The 27,795-nt window shown below is 41.7% G+C and overlaps 1 protein-coding gene and 1 long non-coding RNA gene across 2 annotated transcripts in view; both read right to left on the bottom strand.

Annotated features, from left to right (window-relative positions):
• Positions 1–18,927, bottom strand: part of TICRR (TOPBP1 interacting checkpoint and replication regulator) — a 46,442-nt gene extending 27,515 nt beyond the window's left edge. Inside the window, exons 1-7 of the mRNA XM_082388245.1 lie at positions 15,876–18,927; positions 10,963–11,242; positions 9,676–9,914; positions 7,856–8,090; positions 6,767–6,896; positions 2,931–3,070; positions 1,893–2,111 (exon numbers count right to left, since the gene is read on the bottom strand). Of these exons, the coding sequence (XP_082244371.1) occupies positions 1,893–2,111; positions 2,931–3,070; positions 6,767–6,896; positions 7,856–8,090; positions 9,676–9,914; positions 10,963–11,242; positions 15,876–16,538 (1,906 nt within the window). The 5' untranslated portion in view covers positions 16,539–18,927. The remainder of the gene's footprint in view (positions 1–1,892; positions 2,112–2,930; positions 3,071–6,766; positions 6,897–7,855; positions 8,091–9,675; positions 9,915–10,962; positions 11,243–15,875) is intronic.
• A 3,038-nt stretch (positions 18,928–21,965) lies between these two features.
• LOC309626985 lies at positions 21,966–27,648 on the bottom strand. Its single transcript, XR_014243482.1, has 2 exons — positions 27,125–27,648; positions 21,966–26,245 (listed from the first exon to the last, which is right to left on the bottom strand). It is a non-coding gene; the product is annotated as an uncharacterized lncRNA (long non-coding RNA).
• Between the last annotated feature and the right edge of the window lie 147 nt (positions 27,649–27,795).

Raw genomic sequence — 27,795 nt, 5'->3', positions numbered from 1 at the left:
CATAAATGATTTTGTATGGACCTAAAAAGAAAGCCTCAAAATATATGATGCAAAAATTGGCAGAACTGCAAGGAAATTTAGACAGATCTACATGGTGGAAGACTATAATACAATCATCTCAGTTATAGATTCTTTTAAGTAGAAAAAAATTAATAAGAATTTTGAATATTCAAATATTAAGATGAATATGTATGGAACCAAGTACCCCAAAATTAGAGAATACACATTATTTTCAAGTACACATGGAATATTAACAAAACAATCACATATTAGGCCATAGAGTTTCAACAAATATTAAAGATTCAATATCTTACAGAACACATTGTGCACAGTCCAAAAAAATTAAAAGCTAATTACAAAAATAAAACACTCCCTTCTATTACTGATGTCAGAAAATATTTAGATGTATTGATGAAAACAGAATACAGCAAACTTATATAATGCAGCTAAATTTATACCTAAAGGAAAATTTATAGACAAATTATCTTTTTAAAGAAAAATTCAAAACCAAATTAGCTAAGGGTCCAACATAAGAAATAACACAAAAGAGTAAATCCAAATAATAAAGAAGGCAATAATAAAGATAAAAACAGAAATGAATTAAGTAGGAAAAAAAGAAATGAGAGAGCAACAAAAACAAAGATGATTCGAGAAAATAAAGCAGAACTTCAAAATACTATTAAGAGATAAGGTTTAAGTTCAATTTTTCCATAAACATATCGTTATTCCTGCACCATCTTTTGAAGATTATCCTTGTCCTGTTGAATTGTTGGGGGCACTACTGTCAAATATCAATTTACCACTGCTGTGCAGGTCTATTTCTGGAAAGGATCTAGTCCAGAAATTATGCTAATGCCACATTGTCTTGCATTACTGTTAATTCTGCTCTCCCATCTGCATTCTGGTATACCATACTAGCTCATCGAAGATGTGCTATCTCACTCAAACTGATTATCATCTATGATCCAGTATTCCACAGGAAAAAAAAAAATGTTTAAAGAAGCAGAAAACTTTCATTCCAGAATTTTCAAAAGAACTCAAAGGTGACATCAGGTAATTATTGCCCAAAGTTCATAAGCTATTGTCACAATCACCCCACAGTACTGGCACTGTCAGTGTAAGCTAAGAATGTATCCTGAGAATGAGAAACATACTGTAATTCAATCCATTTTTAAAGAAGAAAAAAGAACAAATGGGAAAATAAAAGCTACTGGACTGAATTCTTCTGCCTGACTTTGAAAGACCTCAATCATCTAACCCTAGATTATTCACAAACCTTTTCCCTTCTCTTTATTCACAAATGTATAAAACTTCTTTAACCACTTAACTTCTTTAACCACTTAAAGGGCCAAGACACAGCCCTTCTTTGTGACTTTGCTTATGCTAATCCTCCATCTAGCACACACTTCTTTTACCTTTCTGCCTTCTAAACTCTGCTCATTCTTCAAAGTCTAACCTGGGCTCCACTGGCTCCGTAAAAGCCTTCTCAGCCTGTTCTGCTCAAGACTGGACTTTCCCTTTCTTGACTCCTAGTATGTCTTTACTTCCAAAATGAACAAGTATTTTCTGTTACAGTCTCTTGGCTCTCTTATGTATTCATTTTACCAATTCGTTGTGTATATGTATGTGTATATATATATATATATATATATATATATATATATATATATATATGTATATGTTCATTATTACTCTTTGTAGCTGGATCATAAATCTAAGGAGAGGAAATTATCTTATTATGTACTGTACTCCCCATAACACACTTGTGGACATACAGTAGATAGCCAATAAATGTTCATTAAGCGAGGGATATGATTAAAACTTAAAAATATGAGAGTACAGAAGAGTAAACATGAATTTAGATACCAAAATGCAATGGAACTGAGGAATACCTTTAGGTTTAGAACTTCTCAGTGTCCTTCCTTTGTTTTCCAGTTTATCTGCTGTTCTTCCATTGGCTATCTTTTGGATCCCTTTCTCCCCAGCTGCGTCTGGACTGCCATCTGGATGTAACTTCTGAGCCTTTACATTCAGTCTTGCAACATTCAGCATCTTCAAGGAACGGCACATGGTATTCATCTTCTGCCTCACTGGAGTACGAGGGAAACCTCCTACCAAAACGACATCGTGGGAAGAAAAGTAAAATAACTTTTACTTCTGTGGAATCAAGAACTACTTTAATTCAGATGAAATATTCTGTGAAGGAATATTGAAATGAAGTATATCCATTCAGAATGATCTGAATTAGGTAGTTCTTTCATCTCTTTCTACCTACAACACAGGGTAGAAAGAGAGCTCTTTTTTTAACTGAAGTTTAAGAACTAAATATCTCAAGGTGGTTAGATGATTTTTACATCTAATGCCAAACAGACAACAGACAAATGCCGAACAGACTCATTTTGGTGTTACCCAGTAGTCACAGAGTTGTGATGAAACTCTTTTGAAAGGCAGTTAAGCAGTCTGCATCCAGAGCTCCCTTTTCCATGAATAACTTGTTCATGGAAACTTATACTAAGGAAATCACTCAAAGGTAAATCATATGCATGATGTACACTATAGTATTATTTATAATGGTAAAAACTGAAAACAATCTACATGTTCAACAACATAAGAAATTTGCAAATTTTGTTAAGCAATGAGGTAACTAAAAAAGCAAAGTAGCAGATGAACAAGTATTTATAAGCAGCACACAAAGTTGTATTTAAATTTCTATTATAACTAAAAACAAAAATGGTTTAATTCATTAAGAAGGTAGGATTGTGGGAGATTTTTAAAGTCACTACTGTACTAATGTAATTATTTTCAAATATGAAATATAAGAACTTGTGCTTTATTCAGTTACCATTTCAACTTCATTTTAAGGAATATCAATCTTTTAAAACATACAGTGTCAAAAAAGACTGTAAGAAACAGCCTTTCTATGTGCTTACGCTTCTTTTTGCTGTCTTCCTGATTGGACACAGTGTATTCTTCACGAGACTTTCTCTGGTAGAGCTCAGAGAGGCAACGTGTCAATTCACTTTCAGTTTTGGAAGGCTCTTCCTTATTAGATGAGGCAGCCTGTAGTAACCTGTGAATAAGTCAAGATGTCTTGTACAAAGTTGAAATTCTGATTTTCCAAAATGCTTTAAAAACAAAGCAACAGCAATATCCATTATCCTTTTAAAAGCTAGTCAAAAGATGTCTCCACAAGATGCCTTCAAAGTATTTTTTCTCAGGAGGGAAAATGTCCCTCTTCTCATTTATGATTTGTATAAATTCAGGGGCAGAAGCTACCTGTTCACAAAACCATTAATGTATTAACACATACAGTATTGACTTTTATTAATAAGATTCTTCATGTCCTAGGGTACATATCTAATTATGACAACTATTTCACTCACTTCTGGGCTTCCATAATTTTTACCCAGTTTCCATACATTAAAGTACAAGATGATGTAATACAGTGTAGTGAGTATCAGAATAACTTTTAAATAATTATTTCACACTCTAGTAAACTAATTTGGGATTGATGAGCAGGGAAAGAAACAGGGCAGGGGAGATGATTAGTTATTAACTGCTTTCCCGCCTAGAGCTAAATATCAGTCACTAAGGAAATAATGAAAATAGCACAACTTACAAAATGTATTATTTCCATTTCATTATCTTCCATTATCTGATATCATCTGACTTAAAAGTAGGAGAAAGTTATGGTGCCATTAGTTGAATTAGTTCATACAAGCAGCAGGTCTGAAGCAGCCTAATTCTCTTAAGTGTGCTGGTATTTCCTTGAGCAGTGAGGAGGGTTGCTTTTTCCCCCCATTAATTTACTGTATCTGCTTCAGATTTTTTTTTAAATGAAGTTAAGCATCATGGACACAGAGAAAGCCTCACCCAATTTCTTCCCATCCCTTCCTCCCAGAGGTATTCCTAGATTTGTGTGTACCTTATTTACAGAGACATACATATGTAACAAAATGAATAAAATGCTGTTTCATATGTTGTAAATCTTATGAAAATGGTATCATACAACACCATCCTTTGGCAATTTTGTTTGCACTCAACATATTTTTCACGTGTTGCTCTGGTTTATACCGTTTTACTAATCTATGTATAATATTCTATTGTATAACGATACTGTAATTTATTTATCCATTTCCCTGCTGAGAGTCTGCTAGTCCTTTCCACTGGAAATGAACATTCTAGCACAGCTCTCCTTGTGTTTGTGCAAAAATTTCTTCAGTGCAGACACCTAGAAGTAGAATTGCTGAGTGTCAGAGTATGTGAAGTTTCTGCTTTACTAGGAACATTGGTCTCTAAAATGGTAACCATTTTACACTTCTACCATCTAAAATGTGCTCATTTCCCCACATGCTAATTTTTGACAATCTAATAGGTATAAAATAGAAGCTGGTGGGTTTTTCCATGTTGTGGTTTTAATTTCCACTTGCCTACGCTGAGTATCTTTCCAAATTACTGCTCTGTTAGATTTCCTCATCTGAATTGCTTGTTCACAATTTTTTTAAAAATTTATTTATTCATTTTTGGCTGCGTTGGGTCTTTGTTGCTGCGTGCGGGCTTCCTCTAGTTGCAGCGAGCGGGGGCTACTCTTCGTTGCGGTGCGCAGGCTTCTCATTGCGGTGGCTTCTCTTGTTGCAGAGCATGGGCTCTAGACGCGCAGGCTTCATTAGTTGTGGCTCGTGGGCTCTAGAGCACAGGCTCAGCAGTTATGGAACATGGGCTTAGGTGCTCCGCGGCATGTGGAATCTTCCTGGACTAGGGATCAAACCCGCGTCCCCTGCATTGGCAGGTGGATTCTTAACCACTGCGCCACCAGGGAAACCCCGCTTGTTCACATACTTTGCCCGATTTTCTATTGGATTTCTTATTTTTAGGAGATCTGTACTAATTTGGATACTAATCCTTTGCTGGTTATATGGATTACAGCTACCCTAGTCTATGACTAGTCATCATATAAACATTTTAAAATTCATTATAGTCATATATGTTCCTTCATGGTTTGAATTTTTTAGGTCTTATTTGAGAAATCCACCCTTAGCCTAATCTTCTCTCGTGTTTCTCCTTCTTACAATTTTAAAGTTTTTACTTTTCACGTTTGGTTTTTCAGTTTATTTGGAATTTATCATTATGTATGCTGTGAAGTAGAAATCTAATTTTTTATCTTTTTTCTTCTGGATAGCCAATCATCAACACCACCATTTACTGAATAGTCTATTCTTTCCCTGCTGCTTCTACTCCACTGGTCTATCTGTTGATCCTTGCACCGATACCACACTATGTTATTTACTAGAGCTTTATGGTAAATTTTGCTATCTCATATGGGAAGGTGCACCTGTTATGCTCTTAGCCTTTTTGAGCTGTACCATGTCCATGAATCAGAAGACTCATTATTATAAGATGTCAGTTCTTCCCAAGTGGACCTATAAGCTCAATACACACCCAATCAAAAATCCTAGCAGGCTTTTTTTGGGTGTGTGGAAACAGGCTGATTCTAAAATTTACATGGAAATGCAAAAGGTCTAAAATAGCCAAAGCAATTCTGAGAAAAAAAAAAGAACAAAGTTGAGAGGACACAGACTACCTGATTTCACTACTCAAGATAATGTGGTATTAACATAATTTCTGGACTAGACTCTTTCCAGAAATAGACCTGCACATTGGTGGTCAACTGATTTTGACAAAGGTGCCACAGTGATTGAGAAAAAGATTGTCTTAACAAATGGAGTTGGAACAACTGGGTATCTTTATGGAAAAAATAAACCTCAACTTTACTTCTTAATATTTTGAATTTCTGCCATATCTTTTACATTTCCAATATTATTTATGAGTGCTCATACAAGTAGCTCAATCTTGCTATAGATTATTTTATTTGGCTTCTCGAAGAATCATCTTTTGTTTCTCTTGATTTCTATTTGATTTATTATTTTTATTATTGCCTTCTTTTTTTAATTTTTGGGTTTACTCTCTTGTATTATTTCGTGTGTTGGTCTTAGCTAATTGGTTTTTAATTTTTCTCTTCAAAAGATACTAAAAATTTTCCTTTAAGTATTAATTTAGCTGCATTATTCAAGTTTGCTATTTTCCTTTTTTATTGAAATTTAATACTAAATATTTTCTGACATCTATGAGTGTATTTTGTTTTTGTAATTAACTTTTTCTAAATTTTTAGTTCTGATAAAATACACAACATAAATTTATCATCTTAATCGCTCTTAAGTACATAGTTCAGTGGTATTAAGTATATTCATAATACCATCATCTCCATCCATCTCCAGAATTCACCTTGTAAAACTGAAACTCTATACCCATTAAACAATATTCTCCATTTGTAATTAGTTTTTAATATTATTGGACTATACTCAGAAAAGGTGGTCTGTTAAAAACAACAACAACGGGCTTCCCTGGTGGCGCAGTGGTTGAGAATCTGCCTGCCAATGCAGGGGACACGGGTTCGAGCCCTAGTCTGGGAAGATCCCACATGCCGTGGAGCAACTAGGCCCGTGAGCCACAATTACTGAGCCTGCGCGTCTGGAGCCTGTGCTACCGCAACAAGAGAGACCGTGATAGTGAGAGGCCCGCGCACCGCGATGAAGAGTGGCCCCCACTTGCCACAACTAGAGAAAGCCCTCGCACAGAAACGAAGACCCAACATAGCCATAAATAAATAAATTAATTAATAAAACAACAACAACAACAACAAACTCACATGCAGATAACTGAGAGCTGACTTCAATAATCAATACCCAGAGAAAAAAATAAGTTTTACCAAAATGACTCCATCAAATTTGAACTGGCACCACTAAAGTTAGAGCAGGGAAACCACTTCTCCACAACAGCGGAATTCCAGGGAGCTGTGCGGCCAAGCTCCTGCTGGGCCCATTCTGGAGTAGGCGGAGCTACAGAAACAAAGGAGCAGAGATGGGAGAGGAAAAGAGGCATTAGAAGCAAAGCAGAGAATTCCAAGCACTTGCTCCTCCCTTGGACTGATTGCATTCTTCCAAAGGACATACAAAGCAGCATCGTTAACAATGTTCCTTCAGCTGCACCCCCAATCCCAACAGGCCTATGTTGTCTATGAAAAATTTGCAAACACGGGCTTCCTCACTGTTCCTCCAACACACCAGACACACAAACCTTGGCACTTACTGTTGCTTCTACAATGTTGTCTCCCTATCACTTCCTTCAAAGTCTTTGCTCAGATATCACTTTTTTAAAAAGGCCTGTTTAAAATTACAACCCTCCTATCCTTTAACACTCCCCATTCCTTTTTCTCTGCTTTATAACTATAGCACTTAACTCTTTCAAACATACTATATAATTTCCTTATTTAATTTATTGTCTTGTCTCCCCTGACTAGATAAGCTTCTTAAGAACAGAGACCTTTGTCTATTTCGTTCTCTGATGTACTCCCAGCCCCTGGAACAGAGCCTGACATACAGCAGGCACTCAATAAATCTACTGAGTAAATATGAATGGAAGAAATATCAAATTGATTATATTTAAATCTATCTAGCATAAATAAGGTTTGTATCATATCAGTAACAGTGCAACAAAGTGGAAGGAAGACAGAATCATAACAGTTTTACATGCAGTCTTTATTAAACATATTAAAAACCAGGTTTCCTCTTATACCTTCGATTTCAAACTGGTTTCACAGAGCCTTTGGCCTCCTCAGAAGTGCTTCAGGATTTCTATAAATAATGATTTAAACTGCCAGAAATATTGTAGCCTACTTTTATCTGTTTTATAACAGATATTGGGCTCTACTAAGAGCACACTGAAAAAAAGTTATGTTGCTAGAAAAGATGGTAAACCACTAACCTAGAGTATGGTAGTTATTGGTTCAGAAGCTTACCTGAGGTAGCAGGATCTTCAAGTGAATTGTGAATCTGATTCAATACACCATCCACAACCTCAGAAAAAAGGGAAGCTAAATCCTGGGGGCTCTGTGCCACAACTGTTTGGAGAAAATGTCTTTGAAATTCAGTCTCCTTGGTGTGGAACACAGTGAGAATTGTAGCACTGGCAGAGAAGGGGGAAATAACTCCAGTGATGGGGGGCCAGCCTTCACCAGGGTCCACACTGGTAACCTACATAAGAAGATCTAATTAGTTGGGAATATTGTTGACATATGTCTAAAAAGGCATGTAGTTTAGTAAGAGACAGAATGATAGTTTCATCCAATGATTAATATAAAAGAGAAAACTGGAAAAGACAGACTTCACGGATATTAGTGCTAGAATTGAACTTACTGATCATCTAATCCTAATCCCTCAATTTACAGATAAGAAAAACCTAAGGTTATTAGGAATATTTACTAAGCACTTATTATGTACTTATTATAACTCACTGGATTCTCATAACCACTCTGAAGTAAAAATGATTATTATTGGAACTTCCCTGGCGGTCCAGTGGTTAAGACTCTGTGCTTCCACTGCAGGGGGCATGGGTTCGATCCCTGGTTGGGGAACTAAGATCCTGCATGCCATGAGGCACAGCAAAAAAAAAAAAAAAAAAAAGATTATTATCCCCATTTTATAGAGGAGGAATTGAGGTTGAGGAATAAGCAACCTGTTTGTCACCCAGTTAATAAGAGGCAGAAGCCAAGAGTGTATGAATTTTTTTTTTTTTTCTAAATTTATTTATTTATTCTTGGCTGTGCTGGGTCCTCGTTTCTGTGTGAGGGCTTTCTCTAGTTGCAGCAAGCGGGGGCCACTCTTCATCGCGGTGCGCGGGCCTCTCACTATCGCGGCCTCTCTTGTTGCGGAGCACAGGCTCCAGACGTGCAGGCTCAGCAGTTGTGGCTCACGGGCCCAGCTGCTCCGCGGCATGTGGGATCTTCCCAGACCAGGGCTAGAACCCATGTCCCCTGCATTGGCAGGCGGACTCTCAACCACTGCACCACCAGGGAAGCCGGAGTGTATGAATTTTAAACCCATGCTCTTAACCAGGAATCAATTCTACCACTTAAGGGGATTTATTCAGATCACATGGTGGGCAGCAGAGCTGAGATCTAATCCAGGTCACCTGACTCCCTGACTCCAGTGCTCTGTCAGAGCACACAACTCTTAGAACAACATCTGTCCAAATGACTACCCAGTTTTCTCTGGAATGTTTTACAATGTTTATCCAAAAGATAGAAGCTTTCTGAGGTTACAAAAGCAAAAGACAAGTAAGGTAAGGAATTACTGGTAGTTAAAAAATTAGCATCACCTTTATATCAAATCTGGATATGTATGTATTCCTTTTCAGAAGACATTACTAAATTTGTATAACTACTGGACACTAGTATATCTAATTTTACAATGTAGGGTTTTTTAAAAAAAATGAAATATATTTATTATGTAAAAGTAATAAATACATAATGCAACATTTAAAAAAAAATGAGAAACCACCCATCACTTCACTGCCCTAATATAATCATTCCATTTGGCCCACTGCCTCTTCCCTATGTGAATATAATTTGGTTTAATTGGATTCAACGTACATGCAATTTTTATAAGCTGTTTCTTCACTAATGAGCATTGTCACGATGCTATAATACTTGCAAAAATATCATCTGTTTCACTGAGACTGTATTATGTAGGGCACTCCTTGGCATTTCATAAGTGCACTTATTTCACTTTACCAGTGTGTTATTAGACTAGAATAACTTGCCACGTGGAAGATACCTACCAGATGTAACTCTTCAGCAGTCAGCCTGTTTATCAACTGCTGAAATAACATCCTTTGAGTTGATTTGTTACCCTCTGGACTTTGTAGCATCCAGCTATCAGTGCCCAAAGTGCAGCTTGCTGGGAGGGACCACTGGGTCACTGTGCCTTTTAGAAAAATTCTGACTGGTTTCTGAAAATGTCTCTGATGCATGGCCAAGGGCTCTAGAGTAACTGTCCATGTTTCTTGAATCTCTTTGCCTGTTCGAAATAAAGAATATTGAAATTCTAATATAAGAAATAGCTTCTAATAAGAGATTTAATAGTAAGAAAAAAAAGTTAGATTGCCAGCCGAGGTACTAGTATTGTCACTTAGTTCACACTTCAACGCTCATTCTACTGCTATCATAGTAAGTTCATTCAGTTCTATAGGAAAAGCTGTATATGACTGGAATTACAATGGTGTGACTTTATTCAGAACTTCTCAGTAATTATGACTTAGAAATAAGTATTCAAGCAATAAACACACACACACAAAACCCACTGCTTCTTAAATCCATAAAATACAGTACATCCTATCTTACGAGTTTAAATTCTAAAGACCATCTAAGACAAAACTGCTTTCCATGAAGAGAGGTGAGGTTCCCTTAACATCTTTCTTTCACTACCAAGCAGTGTTTCCCCAGCTTTAGTAAAATCCTGGCTGAAAGTTTCAAAACTACTCTTGAAATTTCCTTAAATTGTCCATAGTGTATAATATAGTTTTATGTACATATCTCTATATGGTATTATTTATGTGACTACATAATGATTCAGAAATTAGATTCACTATATAGCAAATCATATGATAAAGCAAATTTATGAAGATTCCAACGTGCTGGCTCTTCCTGGTACCAGGCACCATTTTCTGCTTCAATTGACTAATTTGTTATTTCTTCTCTTAGTCAATCACTGATTTTCTATGATCTTCAATTTATCAATATCTTTTATGAAGCAGTGAAACCTTACTACCCATTTGCTTGGGCACCTGAGCAATATTATCCTTCTTTGCAAAAAGTTGGGAAACTCTTTAAAAACATTCACTTGTCCTTTTTACATGGGCTTACAGTTGTACCAAACTTCAGTCGTTTCCTGTGGTATCTCTGATTTTGCTTAGATATCTTTCAATGACAAGCGTTAATGGAGTGCCTAGGCCGCTGGAAATTCTAAATTCTAAAGAATTCATGGGCCTGCCTTGCAGAAATGAATGAAACCCAGATCAACCACCCCATCACCACTCCTCCCCCGCCCCCAAGTATTATTTGCTTACCTTCAACAGGGAAAAATAATGTTCCTTCCACCCGTGGAAATGAGGCTTCATACTCAGGAGAATTATAGAGCAAACAGTTTAAAGTAGAATCAGTTGGCAGAGTTGAAATCCATGAAGAGAGGTGAGGTTCCCTTGACAGCTTTCTTTCACTACCAAGCAGTGTTTCCCCAGCTTTAGTAAAATCCTGGCTGAAAGTTTCAAATGGCAAGACAGTGCCTCCTACATGGTGGAGCAGTTCACATACTGTCCAGTACCCAAGGTGGTCCGGAGATTCCCACAACTAAAATAAAAATTACAAAGAATCTTGGGTTATTGTAAGTTAGGCATTCATAAAGCTAAGGGAAATCAGGAGAAAGTAAAGTTGATATGTACATGAAAGGATCAAATTACACAATTAATGTATTAGTTGAACCAAACACAAATAATGGTCAGCATCCCATTACTTGAATAACTGCTATATAATATGCCTTCAAGAAAGCACCTATTTAGTGAAAATAGCACTTCAATTCTATCTTCTGTCAAGGAACAGAAGTGATGCAACTCACGAGGGATAAATCATAAAACGTTAGAAGGAATGCAAAGTCATTACACATTAATAAAAAAAATCATGTCCTCCACAACACAACAGCGGCCAAGTGTCACAGGAGAGAGGCAGGAGCACCTCCCTTAGAGGGTGATCACCACTGACTCACCCACCCTGCCGGCACCCACGGGTCTGTGTGGAGACCAAACAGGTCTTCTCAGTTCTATCTTCAGTGTTTTCACTAAAGTCTGGACTCTTAACTGCAGCTTACAGAGTCTGTGCTCTGCCTCCAATCTTTCCTCCTTTGTTTTAAGAAGTATTCTTCGAAACTACATATCCGATCATGCTACTTCTGTAAAAACTCTGAAGGGCTTCCCGCTGCCCTACAGTATAGCCATAAAGCCCTTTACAGCCCAGCTTTAAACAATATTTCCAAACACATTATCCTTCCCTCACCCATCCCTACCTTCCAGGCACACTGAACCATTTGCTGTTTCCTGAACATGTCACATTTTACAATGCTTCCATGTTTTTGCCGGTTCTGTTTGCTGTGTATTCCCCTTCCATCTTCACCAACTGGATGCTTATTATACTTCATTATCTAGCTCAAACCCTGCTGTCTCTGTAAAAGCCATTCCTCACTCCTTCACACATAGCTGACTCTTCGTCCAACCTTCTTTCAGCAAACTTTTATTGAGCAACCTTTATGTGCCATTGAGATAGGCTGGGACATGGGACCCTTTATTGGAGTGCTTGCACCTGGACAAACGAATACAAAGAAACTATAAGGGACTAAAAATAACTGCATGCAGTCAGGACAATTATGAATAGGATACAAAAAGGCCACAAATCAACTGCCATTTCTGAGGTGCTGAGAGCAAAAGCAGGGTACTGAGTATGATCCCTGCACACAGCACCAAGGGGGTGCACAGACCACCTAAGCTACGCCTCCTGCCCAGCCCACCAATCTGGTGGGCTACACCCCCATTTAAGGAACCAGGCCCCTGCCCCTCTCTGGGGAGTAGGAAGGGCCCCTGTTTCTTGTTCTTGCTCCCTTGTGCAGCACGAGTCCCAATAAAGCCTTGCCTGCATTTCTCATCTGGCCTCTTATCAATTTCTATTGCTTAAAGAGTCCAAGGACCCAGGTTGATAATACCATGAACTAGAAAGATATAGTCCCTGTCTTCTATGTTCTTAAAGTCAAGGGTGGGGTGAGTAAAAAAGCAATAACATGAAATATTTAACTCACAATCACAATATGCCATGACAATATTCAGGTACTATGGCAACATGAAGGAGAACCTACCCTAGAATACATTGATCATGCTGCTTTGCCTATTCCACAGGTGAGTTGACAACTGTGAACCATAAATTGCTATGTGAATGTGAAAAATCAGAACTGGAAGGGTCTTCTAGGTCCTCTCCAAACTTTCCATTATATTGAAGTTCAGAGGGTGCCCCAGTTCACAGCAAGGCAATGACAGTCCAGTCTAAGAACCCACGACTCTCTTGGATAGTGCTTTTAAAATGAGGATCGTGATCCTGATGAACTTGGATGGACCCTATGATGAATCAACTGAATGGTTTAAGATCAGTGTTAAAGAAAAAAAACCCGGAAAGAAAATATCAGAGCACAACAGAAACTATCACATGTAGTGAAGATAAGCAATGTACTGCCAAACTTTTGTTTTGGTTATGCCTATCAGTTTGGAAAATGCTGTGGTAGATTAATCAATTAGTATTTGATGTTACCACCCATATATCCACACCTGTGCTCACTGCCAAGGGGGAGAATGGTAAGCCTGTTCAGGTATCACAGATCCTGATTAGGATTTTCTGCCAAAGGGAAACAAAAAATTTGTTGAAATTATTTCAGTCAGAGGACCGACCAGGAAAAAAAAATTGCTTGGCAAATGAAAAGTAAAACTTTAAAAGGAGCTGAAAAGGACATCAGCTTTGATTAAAAATATATGAACGTGATAAAAAAAAAAACCCACAACCAGTATATAGAGTATGGCTACATTTTTCATTTTTATGTACATTATGGGCTAAGTAACAGACAAGTCCTAGTGGTAGTTTCAAATTTAGGGATTTATAAATGTCCACAAGACTATAAGTTCCAAGACAGCAGGGACCACATCTGTCTGGCTCACTAATGGTGCACCCAGTACTCAGCATACCTCGCAGTTTGTTCAACAACAGGTATGTGTTGAGTAAATCAGGGGCATAAAGTGGAAAATGTGAGAGAGGTCTCTTATGCTCCCTTCTATCCTATATCTTTGCAAGAGTTCCGTGTGCTTGGATTCCCTCCTCCCTGAGTCTGTTTCTCCCAGTTTTACTTCCTAGACTGTAAGCTCCACATGCCAGGCCCTGGAATTTCTCTTCTCTTCTCTCTACCCTCGTAGTGAGAGCTCCCCAAGGACAGAACCTAAGTCTCCCTTTTGCCTCCACAGTGTGGCTAGGCAGAGGCTTTTGAACAGGAAAAGACAGATCTACACCAGAAAAAAAATTCCAGAAAAGCTTAAGATTATCTGATGGGTTTTTTCTTATGGGAAACAACATAACAGATGTAAGAAGCCTCAGAGAAGACCCATCCCCACAGATGATGGGATGTGCGAACTGGAAGAAATCTTTAAAAAGATCCTGTCAACCTACTTATTTTAATGCCATTCAGAAAAAAGAAAAAGAATCTTCAAGCCCAATCTGCTAAGACTTATTTCTAGCCAGTATTTGATAAAATACAATTCCAGCATAAAGTCTTTGATGTGATTTAATATCAACTATCCCAAATCGAGCCCTTATGTGTTGTGTATTGTGTCCAACACTTGATTTGCTGCCTTAAACTAAGTTATAGGATTCCATTTTCTCCGTCAATGTTTACCATTCCCTTAAACACTTTTGCCTTTTCCTTTTCTTTTGACCAGCCACTGCTGCCTTACGTTGCATTTGCTAAGTCTTCCTTAGGCTTTGCATGTGAAAGCAATTTGGAAATTTTAACCCACTATATCATTATTTGTGTTAAGTATCTGCTCATTTCCCATTTGCAACCTTGCAATTTAACCCACCCCTGCTTTAGTGACATATGTTTCCAACAGATGCAATCACATCTTTCACCTGGTTAAGCCACTTTCCCAACAATTAGAACAAAATTTGAATTTATTACCTTGGCCCTACAGATATGCCTCTGCTACCTTCTAACTTCCTCTCCTACCGTGCTTGCCCTTGCCTACTAGGTTTCAGCATTCCTTGCCTTTTTGTTTCTGAAACAAACTAGGCTGATTTCCAGCTCAAATCTTTACACTGGCTCTTCTCTTAGCCTGGAATGTTCTTGCCCAACCTTCACCATCCTCCTCCTTCACCATTCAGTTCTCTGTTCAAAAAGGCCTTCCCTGACTACGACCCTATTTACAACTGTCTCCTGCTTCTACTTCCTCTGCCCCACGGTCAGCCCCTTACTCAGCTTTATTTTATTGAGAGCATTATTTGAAATCCTATCACTTGTTTATCTGTTTAATCTGTTAACCATACCTGTCTAATATATCTTCCCCCGGAAGGAAAACTCCACTTTGCTGACCACCGCATCCCCAGCAGCTAAAACAATGTAGTCGGTACTCAATGTAGTGGCTCCTCAAATGAAGTTATTTATTGACAAAATGAAGTGACAGGAAGAAAATAATGGAGGTAGAAATTTATACTTAAGCACTGGAGCAGGGGCTCCACTGCCTCAACGAAAATCCAAATTAGCCATTTAGGACTGTAAGTACATAAGAATTTGTTCATTTGGTCAACAAATATTTACTGAACACCTATAACAAGCAACGACACATCTGCAGGAGATACAGAGATGTGTGTGCCTGCCTCTGAGGTTATTTCTAGGCTAGATGGAAGGTGAGGGAGTGCACGACTGGAACATATAATGGAGAAAGGGTAAGTGCCACAAAAGTGTTTGGAAATTCAGAAGTTGAGATTGAGTAGTTGCCATGTGGGCAAAGGCCCTAAAGAATGAGTGTGATTTAAACTGGCACAGAAGAGAGAGCAGTGGCGTTTCACTGCTAAGACAAAACAAGCCGTCAAGGCCTGTTGGCCAATTAAACTGTTTCAACAGTCTGGAATAAGGGTCGTGTGTAGGCAAGATTAAGTCTGGGAAGACAGATAGGGCCCAAATTGTGAAGGACCTCAAATGCGTTGACTCAGTAGGTACTGAGTACCTACCTATCCCGTTGTGATGAATGTCCCTCTTTGTGACCCCAGAACTTTCCTTCTGAAAGGACACCTGTTGGTCATGTTAGTCTCACTCTGGGTTCACGGGCTGCTCTGCAGACGCTGTCAAGTTCTGGTTCATCAGCACCAGCACCACGCACTAAAATCTGAGTTCGCTGTGTAATCTTACCTTAGGCCACTCGGTGGTATCCACCCAGTACAAGGTGATTTTTCGGGTTATCATGACTTCCTGGACTCTCTTGGGCAGCAACTTGTCCATCACCTGCTTAGGAGTAGGCGGCAGGCGCTGGGCCTGGGCCTCGCACCCGGACACGAACTGCAGCAGCTCCCTCTGCGAATGCGGACAGGGGGCTAGGAGGAAGACGGCGTTCACAAAGCCGCCGAGCGCAGACTCGGCCTCCTTGGCCTCGCCCTCCACGACCAGCAGTCTCCTCCCGCTGCTACGCAGAATCGGCTTCGTGGGCGATGTGATCTCGGGCCGGTCCCACTGATAGTCTAGCAGCGTCTCCATAAGGGCACTGTGCGTGTGGGTGGCCCTGGGCGCCGGGCCCGGCAGGTGGGCGCCGTGGGCGCCATCCCCGAGCCTGGCCTCCAGCTCTTCCTCAAAGTCCTCCCAGGAGCGGACCCCCAGCTCGCGGAAGTCAGACACGCGGGAAGGCCGGCTCCGCGCACCCTGAGAGTCAAAGAACCTGAAGGCCCAGCGGACCCTGGCCAGGCCGAACCGGCAACTCAGGTAGGTGAGGAGGCGCAGGGCGACCCGCCGGACCGGGCTCTCACCAGCGGCGCCTCCCGCGGTATCCAGGAGCAGCATTACGTTGTGACAGCAGGCCATGTCGGCCGCGCAGCCGCCTCAGGGTTAGAGCCAGGGCCGGCGCCGCTCTCTCCTAGGCCCTCGCTTCAGAGAACCAGCGCCATTCTCTGCTTCTCTCAGACACCCAGATCGAAAGCCTCCCGCGCTCTCCAAGGGCTGCTGGCATTGGCGGAGCTAACCCCCAAGGTCAGCTCCCATTGGTCGCTTGCCTTACATAAGTTACGTGAGCCACTTTCATCCTTGGCGCTGATTGGAAGGGTGATGGAGAAGAACCCTGCTTGATTGGTGGACTGCGGGACGGCGGGCGGGACGCTGTGTTCCGGGAGAAACTTAACGTTCATTGGCCTGGGCCTTCGTTTTAAAATTTAAAGAGGTGGTGCTGGGGGCCTGTGGCTTTAAGTTTCTCTTTTCCGAAGGAGGATTGGCTCCGTGCGATTGTACTGGGAGAGGTTTACTAAGACCTTGAAAATAGTAGGGGAAGAGAATTTGGGATGGTTTGAATCCAACTGGTTTAAAGCAACCCTAGACTTTCTATGGAGCGGGATCTGATGGCGAAGACTTAAATTTTCTGTAATTTAAGAAAAAAATATTAAAAATTAAAAGTTCACTTCCTTTGCCCTAGTAATTTCTAAGCGTTTCTCTTGAAGAAGGTGATCGAAGATCAGGATAAAAGTTTAATTTGAGAAAAAAAGGAAACAGCTTGGGAATGATTAAATAAGGAATGGTGCACCCCCAAGGGGAACATCGTGCAGCTTTTTAAAGTAATGTTTTTATATGTAATGTTAGATGGAAAAAACTGCAAAACCGCACATGCAGTGAGATCCCCAAATTTTCTATCTACCTATGTGTATATTTTTAAACTGTTAAGATAATACTGTGTACTGAAAGTTGTTTTTAATTGTATCTGGGTAACGAGATGGTGATTTTTAAAAGTTTTTTTTTCTTTTAATTCTGAAGTTCTATATTTTTATATTACTTTTACATTCGAGGAGGGGGGAATATTCTTAATGAAAAGGATCCTTTTGTTGCAAATAGAAGAATCCTCAATTGTAGAGAAGGTTGTGACTCTAGATGGGAGAAATCCCTATTATTGGTTCTAACAGCAGAGGAGAATTTAAACTCTCTCTAGCTAGGACTGGCCTACCTTTAAATATCCTTCCAATCCTGGGATTCTCTGAACCAGTTGTTTCAAGAAAGACCACCAATGATACTTCGTAGATTGTCAGTTTATTTTATTCATGGACTTTTCCTGATCCACCGACTGTCATTTTAGAGTCACAAACATTTTTTAGTCTTAATGTGTCAGGTGCTTACTAAACTGTACACACCCGTTGTGTTGTTCATCATTCAACAAATAGTCATTACAGGGAACAAAAGAGCTAGCTATACTTCCCCTGGGAAGCTTACATTCCAATAGGGGAAGCCAAACAAATAAGTAAAAGATACAATATGTTAGGTGGTGATAAAAATCTTTGGAGAAGAATTAAGTGGAAAAAAGAATATGAAGTAGGTAGGAGTATGCAGGATAAGGAGAGAGGCACCGTGGACATCTGGGAGAAGAGGGTTTCAGGAAGAGGGAACAGCAAATGCAAAGGCCCTGGGACAGGATTTTGCTCCCTATTCGCCAAGCTAACTTCTAAAGAGTTATTATCAAACTCATGCTTTCATAAACAGAGGAAACTGAACCTCAGAGCAATTGAAGAATCTCCGCCATGATTTTATACACAGCAGAACCACAAGTGGAATCAAATTCAGATTCCAAAAAGCAGGTTCCCGGGGCGCAATGCTTGCAACCTATATTGAAAAACCAGCTTCATAAGGAGGGACTTAGTATACTTTTAAGAGTAAAGTTGATTGGTTAGGTCTTCACTGAAAACAGTGACAGGATCTGGCTATTTAATCTGCATTTCTTCTCCCCTCTCCATTCAACAATCTCCCTTAAAGGTTGTTTGTTTATTTAATATTTGTTTCTCTTTCTCTCCCTGTCTTCTACACTTTTATTTAGTTAACGAAAAGTTATTGCCTATCTGCCTACTGTTAGTGGAAGTGAGGGATGGATGTAAAGGAAGAATAAGTTTAATATTTTTCCCTAGGGGGAATTAAAAACAAAAATACACAGAATGCTTAAGAGACAGTTCAATGCTAAACTGAATGTTTAGTATTGCCAAAAGAAGAAACCATCCAAAAAGAAACCATCACAGTGAGCTGGGGTTTCCAGATATGCCACCCTCACACCAGGCTGGGAAGGGTGAGAGTGTGAGAGAAGCATTTTATCATTGCTGGAAAATTTGGATGCCTTTAGGCACCAGATAGGTAAAGGAAATGAGACATGGTGGGCATTAGTGATAAATGGGAAATAGAGGGGGGTGAGCTTGTGGCCCAAACACATTCAAAGTCTCTTTATTTAAAATAAAAGACATTTTATTTAAAATAAAAGTAAAAAACCTCCTTGCCATACTGCTTAACTAATTTAAGTGAAAACTCAGCAGCTGAGCACCTTTCTTGTAGTGACAAAAGTAAAATGATTCCTATTTTAAAGAGGTCACATAGCAATCAAAACAGCAACTTGCTAAATGCTTATTTCTATACTGTGAAATAAACAGCAGAGGAAATGTTCCACATCACTGTGGACAGTGGTGGAATATTTGGTTTAAAGTGCTCCAAAATTGGAGCCGAATACAAAATCATGATGAAAAATAGAAATATACATGTCCTTAATTTTTTTTAAATCTTACCAGAGAAAAGGTTAAGGCACTGGTCTGTCCAGTTAGATACTAGAAAACTGCGCTCCCACCCCCACTGGAAGATATCGTCATAGTGAGAGCTAGTTTATTGAGTGTTCACTGTGTACTAGACAGTATTTTGCAGAGGTTTCATAGAGCAGGTAAACATTTATCTGAGTTTTTATCATTTATCAACTGTAGGATAATATAGGCAGTGAGATTTTATTATTTTATGTCACACTAAAAGAAAAATTCAGCCAATTATAATAACCCAATGTTTTCTAATCACTTCAAATTTGGGGGGTTTATATATGAAAGAACTCCTTTAGATTTATGTAGACATAATTTTTAAAAAATCATTTATCACTCCTGTACATATGAAAGAAAGAAAAAAAGAATATAAGCAAAATTAATTGGTTAAAGTAGTCCTAAAACTTCTTCAGAATCCCAATCACTTTTCAATTCATTCTCCAGGGTCCATCTGTTTTCATAAACTATCATCCATCCTGTCTGCCATCAGGAGTGTTGGCAATGCAGTATTTCTCAAAAGAATGCTCCACTACTGCCTCTGGTAGTTACTTTCAAACCATTCTCACCCATTCTGCAAGTTCTGTCACACACCCACTGACCATGACACCTACCTCACTGCTCTCACCGGCCAACAGATTTTTCATAAAGGAGAGCAGAGAAATGAGGTGGTAGCCAGGGAAAGGTTTTGTGTGTGTGTGTGTGTGCGTGTGTGTGTGTGTGTGTGTGTGTGTGTATTTTTAAGGTAGGAGACATTACAGTGTATGTGGTTGGGAATGATCAAGAAGTGAGTGAAGGGGAATTCCCTGGCGGTCCAGTGGCTAGGACTTGGCGCTTTCACTGCTGAGGGCGTGGGTTCAATCCCTGGTCAGGGAACATTCTGCAAGCAGCGCAGCATGGCCAAAAAAAAAAGGACTGAAAATCTGACAATACAGAAAAGGGTTGGGGAGGGAGAGGATTGCAGTAGTGCAGTAGCCTGATGTCTGGGTGGGTGAGAAGGGTGGGCTCCTCCCTTTTTCTGGGTGACCATGGGCTCTGTGGCAACTTTGCGGTTCTATTACTAAAGGGAAAAGGGGAGAATGGATACTGGGGAATAACTTGCAGCCTTAGACACCCCAGGATTTGGTGATGCTGGACAAGAACAATAGGTGAAAGAGGAAGGTGAGGGATTTGAGGATGTGCCCCAGGGAGAGGTTTACTGATTAGAAATTGTTTCAGCTGCAAGGGCAGAAAATTTGACCACAGTGGCTTAAAAAACAGCTTTTTTTCCCTTTACATAACAAGAAGATTGGAGGTAAGTGGCTTCTGGTGTAAGTTCCTTGGTTGAATGATGTCAGGACCAACAAGTGTGCCATCCTCCTGCCTTTTCCACATGCTCATAATCACAAGAAGGCTGCATACACCCCATTCATACTCAAGTTAGGAAGAAGAGAGCAGATCCCACAGCAGGAAAGCAAAACTTTCACAGAAACCACCCCACCATCAGATTTTGACTTAAGTCTCAGTGGGTCACATAGCACTACCTCTAGCTGCAAGGGAGGCTGGGGAATTTGGGGAGATTGTTATGATTGACTGAGAGGTCTAGTGTTGGATGGGTCATTTTCACAGATGCTGAAGTTACCAAGAATGATGACAGGAGCAGTGGTGGAGAGAGACAGTGAGCCAGTGGCCAAAATGTTCAGTGAAGAGGAAGAGATCTACAGATGACTGAGACAAGGAGGCAGGGTATAGTCTAATGTCAAAGAGGCTGGGGTTTTATGGAGAAGGGGAAAGGAGGACAGCTACTCCCACCTGCAGGCCAGGTGGAATAAGGGGTGTGAAAGGGAAAAAACAGCCCTTACTTGGGGAAACTACATTGGAAGTAATATCCAGGCATTAGCCAGGTTTCCAGTAGAGCAGGAAGGTGAAGGGCTGAGGACATAGGGGAGTTTGTTCCTGGTACACTACCATTCCAGAAGACACTGTAGGGAGGTCAAGGAAGGGTGGGAGATGGGGTCAGCTTAGGGGATATACAAAGCTGTTAAGTGTTTAAAATCAAGATGATGAAGATTGCCTGGAAAAAAAGGGCTGAGGGTTCAGTGCAGGACTCAGAAACCATTCTAGGTATTTAAAGCAGGAAGAATTTATTTTATTTTATTTTATTTTTTTAACATTTATTTATTTACTTTTGGCTGCGTCGGGTCTTAGTTGTGGCATGTGGGAATCTTCCGTTGCAGCGCTCGGTCTTCTCTCTAGCTGTGGCGCACGGGCTCTAGAGCGTGCGGGCTCAGTAGTTGCAGCGCACAGGCCTAGTTGCCCCTGAGCATGGGGGATCTTCGTTCCCCGACCAGGGATCGAACCGCATCCCCTACATTGGAAGGCGGATTCTTAACCACTGGACCACCAGGGAAGTCCCTAAAGCATGAAAAATTTAATGCAGGCATTGAGTATCGGCCTAAAGTAGGAGGAGACAACCTCTGTCTATAGTAAGATAATGTGGCAGCTCTCCTAGTGTTTTAGCTCTCCTAGTTCCTTTTGCCTTTCCATATAAATTTTAGAAAAAGCCTACCTGTATCTAGAAATAATCTTGCTGGAATTGCTTTAAACTTATAGATCAATTTGGGGAAAATTGACATCTTTACTATGAGTCTTCCAATACATATGTGAACATGGTAATGTCTCTTCATTTATTTAGATCTTTGATTTTTTTGGTTAAAAAGAAAACTTGTTTTGTAGTTTTCAACATACAAGTCCTGTACGTGTTTTGCTAGGTTTATACCTAAAGTCTTTTTTTTTTTTTTTTGAGCAATTGCACATGGTATTGTATTTTTTTTTTTAAAGATTGATTGATTGATTGATTGATTGCTGTGTTGGGTCTTCGTTTCTGTGCTACGGCTTTCTGTAGTTGCGGCAAGCGGGGGCCACTCTTCATCGCTGTGCGCGGGCCTCTCACTATCGTGGCCTCTCTTGTTGCAGAGCACAGGCTCCAGACGCGCAGGCTCAGTAGTTGTGGTGCTTAGCTGCTCCACGGCACATGGGATCTTCCCAGACCAGGGCTCGAACCCATATCCCCTGCATCGGCAGGCGGATTCTTAACCACTGCGCCACCAGGGAAGCCCTCTTTCCTCGTCTTTTGACTAGAGAGAGCAAGCTTTGTTGTTGTTTTGTTGTTTTTTGCCTGCCTCCATTGGCGTATTAGGTTGCCAGCTTCTCCAGTATGCAGTTAGATATAAAAGGCAAAAAGGAAACCCAGGGTACTCACTGCCATATCATTTCTTGGGTCTCAAGAGAGCCCTAGCCAGTCTGCCTATTCTCTCAACCTCTCAGAGTCTTCTTATGTTTGTTTATGTGGAATGTCCAGGGGATATTTAGCTTTTACTAGTGGGAAGACTAGGAATAAATATGTCTACTCCATTTTGTCTGGAACCAGAAGTCGGGAGTCATTGTTTTTATTAAAATATCACACTGCACTATAATTCAAGCTATCTCTTTAGGAGTTTGTTTCACATTCTAAACTATGAGGGTAAGAACTGTGTTTTCTTCGTCTTTGCATCCCTAGTGTCTAGCAGAGTAGCAATAAATTATTTTTTTAATTGAATTGTAGTGTGTTATCAAGCATTTTTGTATTTCCCGGGAGGATGTTAGGAATTTGGGCAGATACAGATATATTACCACCAGAGGGCAGTAGCAGCAAAACGTCACCAAGGGCTCTGGAGCATACACACCCTGCTCCAGAATGAAACCTTTCCCCAGAACTACTTCCTCTTAGTCTGTGTGAGAAAAGCTGAAGTCTGGGAACTTAATGATGCGCCTCCCAGGGGGGGAAAAAAAGGACTTGACAAGGCTGTACTGGGAGCGCATGGGTCCCCCTCTTCCCAATAAAGGGATGGGAAGTCACATATTTCCAGCATCTAGAGGGACAGTCATGCTTCTGGGCACTCCTCACAATAATTCACAGGCATTATTTCCTCCATTTTACAGATGAAGAAACTGAGGCTCAGAGAGCCTCTCACAGAGAGTAAGAGGGAGCTCTGAAGCTCTTACACTGCTTCCTCCAAGAGACGCAAGGGCAGCCTTCTCCCTGTGATGGAATGAACAGGAGAAGGAACCTCCTTGGGCAATGAACCCAGGTCAGCCCCACACCCAGCAAGCCTCTGAGCCCTGAGTGTGTTCCTCATCTTTCTTTAGAGGGGTGATAATCCATTCTGCTTTCAAGAGCTGTATGATCTTGGGCCAGGGCCAGTGCAAAGTGAAAAAATGTGGGACCCCCTTGTTAAAAAAAATTAAAAATTTCAAAACAGCAACAGCAGAGCATTAAACCAAGCATAGGGCCCTTCTAAGCATGAGGGCCTGTGTGACTGTGCAAGTCGCCTGTCCCTGAAGCCAGCCCTGTCTAGAGCAATAATAGAAATAATGAAATAATAATAGCTTCCCTCTTTGGGGCACCTACTTTGCACTAAATTCTCCCTGCCACTTTAAATATTTTATTTCTTTTAACCTTTCTGAGGTTGTTTTTTATTTCCCCCTGTGTGTTTTTATCTCTACAATGGGGAGGTTGGACTAGACCAGTAGTTCTTAACCCTGGTTACACATTAGAAGCACCTGGGGACTTTTAAACAATACCCAAAGCTGGCCCCACCTCCACAGATTCTAACTGAACTGGATTGAGTCTCAAGATGGGAATTTTTACTGGCAGTGACATGAAGAATAGGTGTCCTTGGTGGGTCTGGGTAAAGGGTGGGTCTTCGAGGATATCGTTTCTCCTCCGCAGCAGCCATTTACCCAGCCGTCGGTTCCGCCCAGTGTGTCAGTACTCCAGTGTTAGCTGGTGGCCTCTGGAGGAAGCCATCCATTGGTGGCAGTATTTCTGGGCACAAAGAGAAGACGGTGGCTCCCCCACCTCTTCTGGGAACTGCCAGCTTGCCTAGCTTCCCTGATAGAACCAAAGCAATGTGCATAAAACTGTTACAGAGAAGAAAGCAGAGAGGAAAATGATGTGTATTGCACACTTTCTGAGTGTCTGGCATTACACAAGGAACATTCATATTTAACCTTCCAAAAACCCTTCTGGGTATTTTCTAGAATCCCCATTTTTACAGCTCAGAAAGCTTAAGGACGTTGCTGGACATCACACAGCTGATTGAGTGGTCCCTGTACTTACTGGAGGGGCAGTGCTGTGGTTCAGAGACATGGTGGAGGGTGGAGTGGGGTGCAGAAGTGTAGGTATAGGGCTGGGTGGTGCTTGCCTCACCTCTGCCCCATCATCTCTCTTGACCCCTGCTAGCCTGAGGCCTGGGACCCCTACCGTCTTGCTCCAACCCTACCTCCACTCCCACCCACCAGTAGTCCCTGGGCAAACCATGTCTGAGGGCTAGTACAATCTCAGAGCCCTGTGGGACTGGCCCTCCCTTTTCTGGCAAAGAGAGCCAAGCCGTGGATGAAGCCAGTGAGGCATGTCCCAGGCCTGCCTTATCAGGACTGCACAGAGCCCAGAAACAGCTCACGTTGAGTCCTATGGAAATGGTCTGGAACACTGGGTCCATTCACTTTTGTGAGAACCCAAGGACAAAAGGAAGGTCCCCTGGGGAGGCAGCCCAGGCTCCTCACAGAAGCCTGTCAAGAGACGGGACTAAAGCAGAAGGGGGGCTCTGGAGCCGCTGAGCAAGGCTGAAACTCCTTCTAAGATTAAACTCCTTCTTTGAAGCCAGTTACGCTGCAAAGATCCTGAGTCTGCACACAGACTGGGGCAGTTCTCACCCTGATGACCGACCGTCAGCCTCAAGCTCTGCCCAAGGCGGGATAGCCTCACTTTTGAGGAAGGAGCTCAAATTCCCCTCCCTACTCTTGGAGGGCCTTGGATGGCATCTTGCCCATCCTTCCCTGGCTCAGGGAAGCCATGGGGTCTGGGGTGGAACGTTGGGAAGTAATGCAGACCCCAGACAATTTAGGGGGTGGGCAGGACTGCAGCCTCTCTAATGGAGCCATGGCCAGAGCAGAGGGGAGGGCTGGAGCTAATCTGGAGGGCCCCTCCCAATAGGAATCCACCCACCCTTCCACTTAGGCAAGTAGACCTGCAGTTTCACAGCCTCAAGCTGGGCTAAGCCAGTAAGGCCTGGACCAGCTAATAGAAGCCACAAGGAAAGAAAGATTTCTATCACACCATTCATCTTGGGGCTGCCAAGTGGTTTGGGTGTGGAGGGCTGGGGAACCTGCTTTTTTAAAAAATTTATTTATTTATGGCTGTGCTGGGTCTTTGTTTCTGTGCGAGGGCTTTCTCTAGTTGCGGCAAGTGGGGGCCACTCTTCATCGCGGTGCGCGGGCCTCTCATTATCGCGGCCTCTCTTATTGCGGAGCACAGGCTCCAGATGTGCAGGCTCAGTAATTGTGGCTCACAGGCCTAGTTGCTCCGCGGCATGTGGGATCTTCCCAGACCAGGGCTCGAACCTGTGTCCCCTGCATTGGCAGGCAGATTCTCAACCACTGCGCCACCAGGGAAGCCCCAGGAACCTGCTTTTAATTCATTCTTTTTCTTTTTTTTTGTTTGCCCACGCGGCATGTGGCATCTTACTTCCCCGACCAGGGATGGAACCCACGCCCCCTGCATTGGAAGCACGAAGTCTTAACCACTGGATCACCAGGAAATTCCCTAATTCATTCTTTTTTTTAAAAAAATAAATTTATTTATTTACTTATTTATTTTTGGCTGCTTTGGGTGTTCGTTGCTGCTCGCGGGCTTTCTCTAGTTGCAGTGAGCAGGGGCTACTCTTCGTTGCGGTGCACAGGTTTCTCATTGTGGTGGCTTCTCTTGCTGCGGAGCACGGGCTCTAGGCGCGCAGGCTTCAGTAGTTGTGGCACAAGGGCTCTAGAGTGCAGGCTCAGTAGTTGTGGTGCATGGGCTTAGTTGCTTTGCGGCATGTGGGATCTTCCTGGACCAGGGACTGAACCTGTGTCCCCTGCGTTGGCAGGCAGATTCTTAACCACTGGACCACCAGGGAAGTCCTAAAATGGTCAATTTTATGTTATGTGTATTTTACTACAGTTTAAAAAAAGAAAAAGGAGATTTAACGGCGGTTAGCTTAGAAAGCACACCAGACCAGAAAGCACATCATCAGACAGTCTCATCTGAGGCTGAAAAGAGGTTTCCAGAAGCGCCTGCAGGCTTCTGGGGAAGGCATCATCTTCCCCTCAAGGCTCAAAATGATCCGCCCATGGGGTTAGAAATGAATTCTTAAAAGCCTGTCAGATGTGCCTCCCTCCTCACCCTTTCTGGCTATCCTTAGGTCCATGAGATGGGATTGTCTCTCTCCTCTCCAGTAATATTTTGGGGTGCATGTGAGGACCGAGCCAGTAAGTCAGCCCCTGGCATTTTTGCACCCTGCTTTAGGACTGCTGAACCATTTTACAGAATCTTAGCTGGTGTGAGTGCGTGAAGTTTGCAATGGAGAACGCAGACTGCATCCAGGCTGAAAGAGCCAGCTAACGATGCAGCAGAAGGTATACTCTCCGGGCAGGGTCCCGTACGCCCCCGGTAGGGGTCTGTGGCAGTGTCTAGGAGCACAGGAGGCCTCGGGAGAGAAGGGACTTACCTGCCTGGAGTGTATTTTTACTTAAAAATTCACAAGAGTGGATCTTATTATGTTTTTACTTAAAACACATATAACATCACTTTGGCAGCCCATATAATAAAACTGGAATGACACAAAAGATTAAACTGGTCCTTGTACAAGGATGACATGCAAATTTGTGAAGCATTTCATATTTCTTTGGCAGTCGATAATTGAAAAGTGAAATTGGAAAAGCAAGCCAATTTACAGCAAAACAACAACGAAAACAGAAAATACTTAAGGATAAATTTAACAAAAGATGTGCAAGACTTACATGCTGAAAACCACAGGTCACTGGGGCACCATCCTGCCCCCTGGCCTGCTGGCTTTGACTACCATGTTGGGTGACTGCTCAGTTGACCTGAGAGCAAGGGCACCAGCCTGTGTTGTTCTTGCCAGAACTGGCAGGGGTGGAGTGGGGTACGGCTGGCTAGGAAGGGCCAGATAATCAAAAGGCTCTCAAAGACAAAGACAAAGATGACTTGACTCTTTCAGCTAAGGGCCTGTGGCATCCTGCCCTGGTCACCCCATCCTGCCCCTCCCCACCCTGTGATTAGTGTGGTAACTGTGAGTGGTGAGGATGACAGTGAATACTGTGAGAGTCAGAGTTGATGAGTAGATGTGTAACATCCCTGCAGGTACCTACAAGCCTGGTGTTCTCTTGTCTAAGCATCTCCGACCTTAAAGGCATGGTCCTGGGTCAGCCCAGTTCTTGTTTGCTTACCTAGTATGGCTACTCTTTGAGTATCCTTGTGTGTTTATCCTGATTTCATTTCTTAAATATTATTTCTTATTAAAAAGTGATACTCAGGGGCTTCCCTGGTGCCGCAGTGGTTAAGAATCTGCCTGCCAATGCAGGGGACGCAGGTTCGAGCCCTGGTCTGGGAAGGTCCCACATGCCGCGGAGCAACTAAGCCCGTGTGCCACAACTACTGAGCCTCCACT

The sequence above is a fragment of the Balaenoptera borealis genome (assembly GCF_965194805.1).
Source record: "Balaenoptera borealis genome assembly, chromosome: 3".
Taxonomy (NCBI): Eukaryota; Metazoa; Chordata; class Mammalia; order Artiodactyla; family Balaenopteridae; genus Balaenoptera; species Balaenoptera borealis.
Note: the sequence above shows the minus strand (reverse complement) of the source record. Positions and strands in the feature narration are given on the sequence as shown.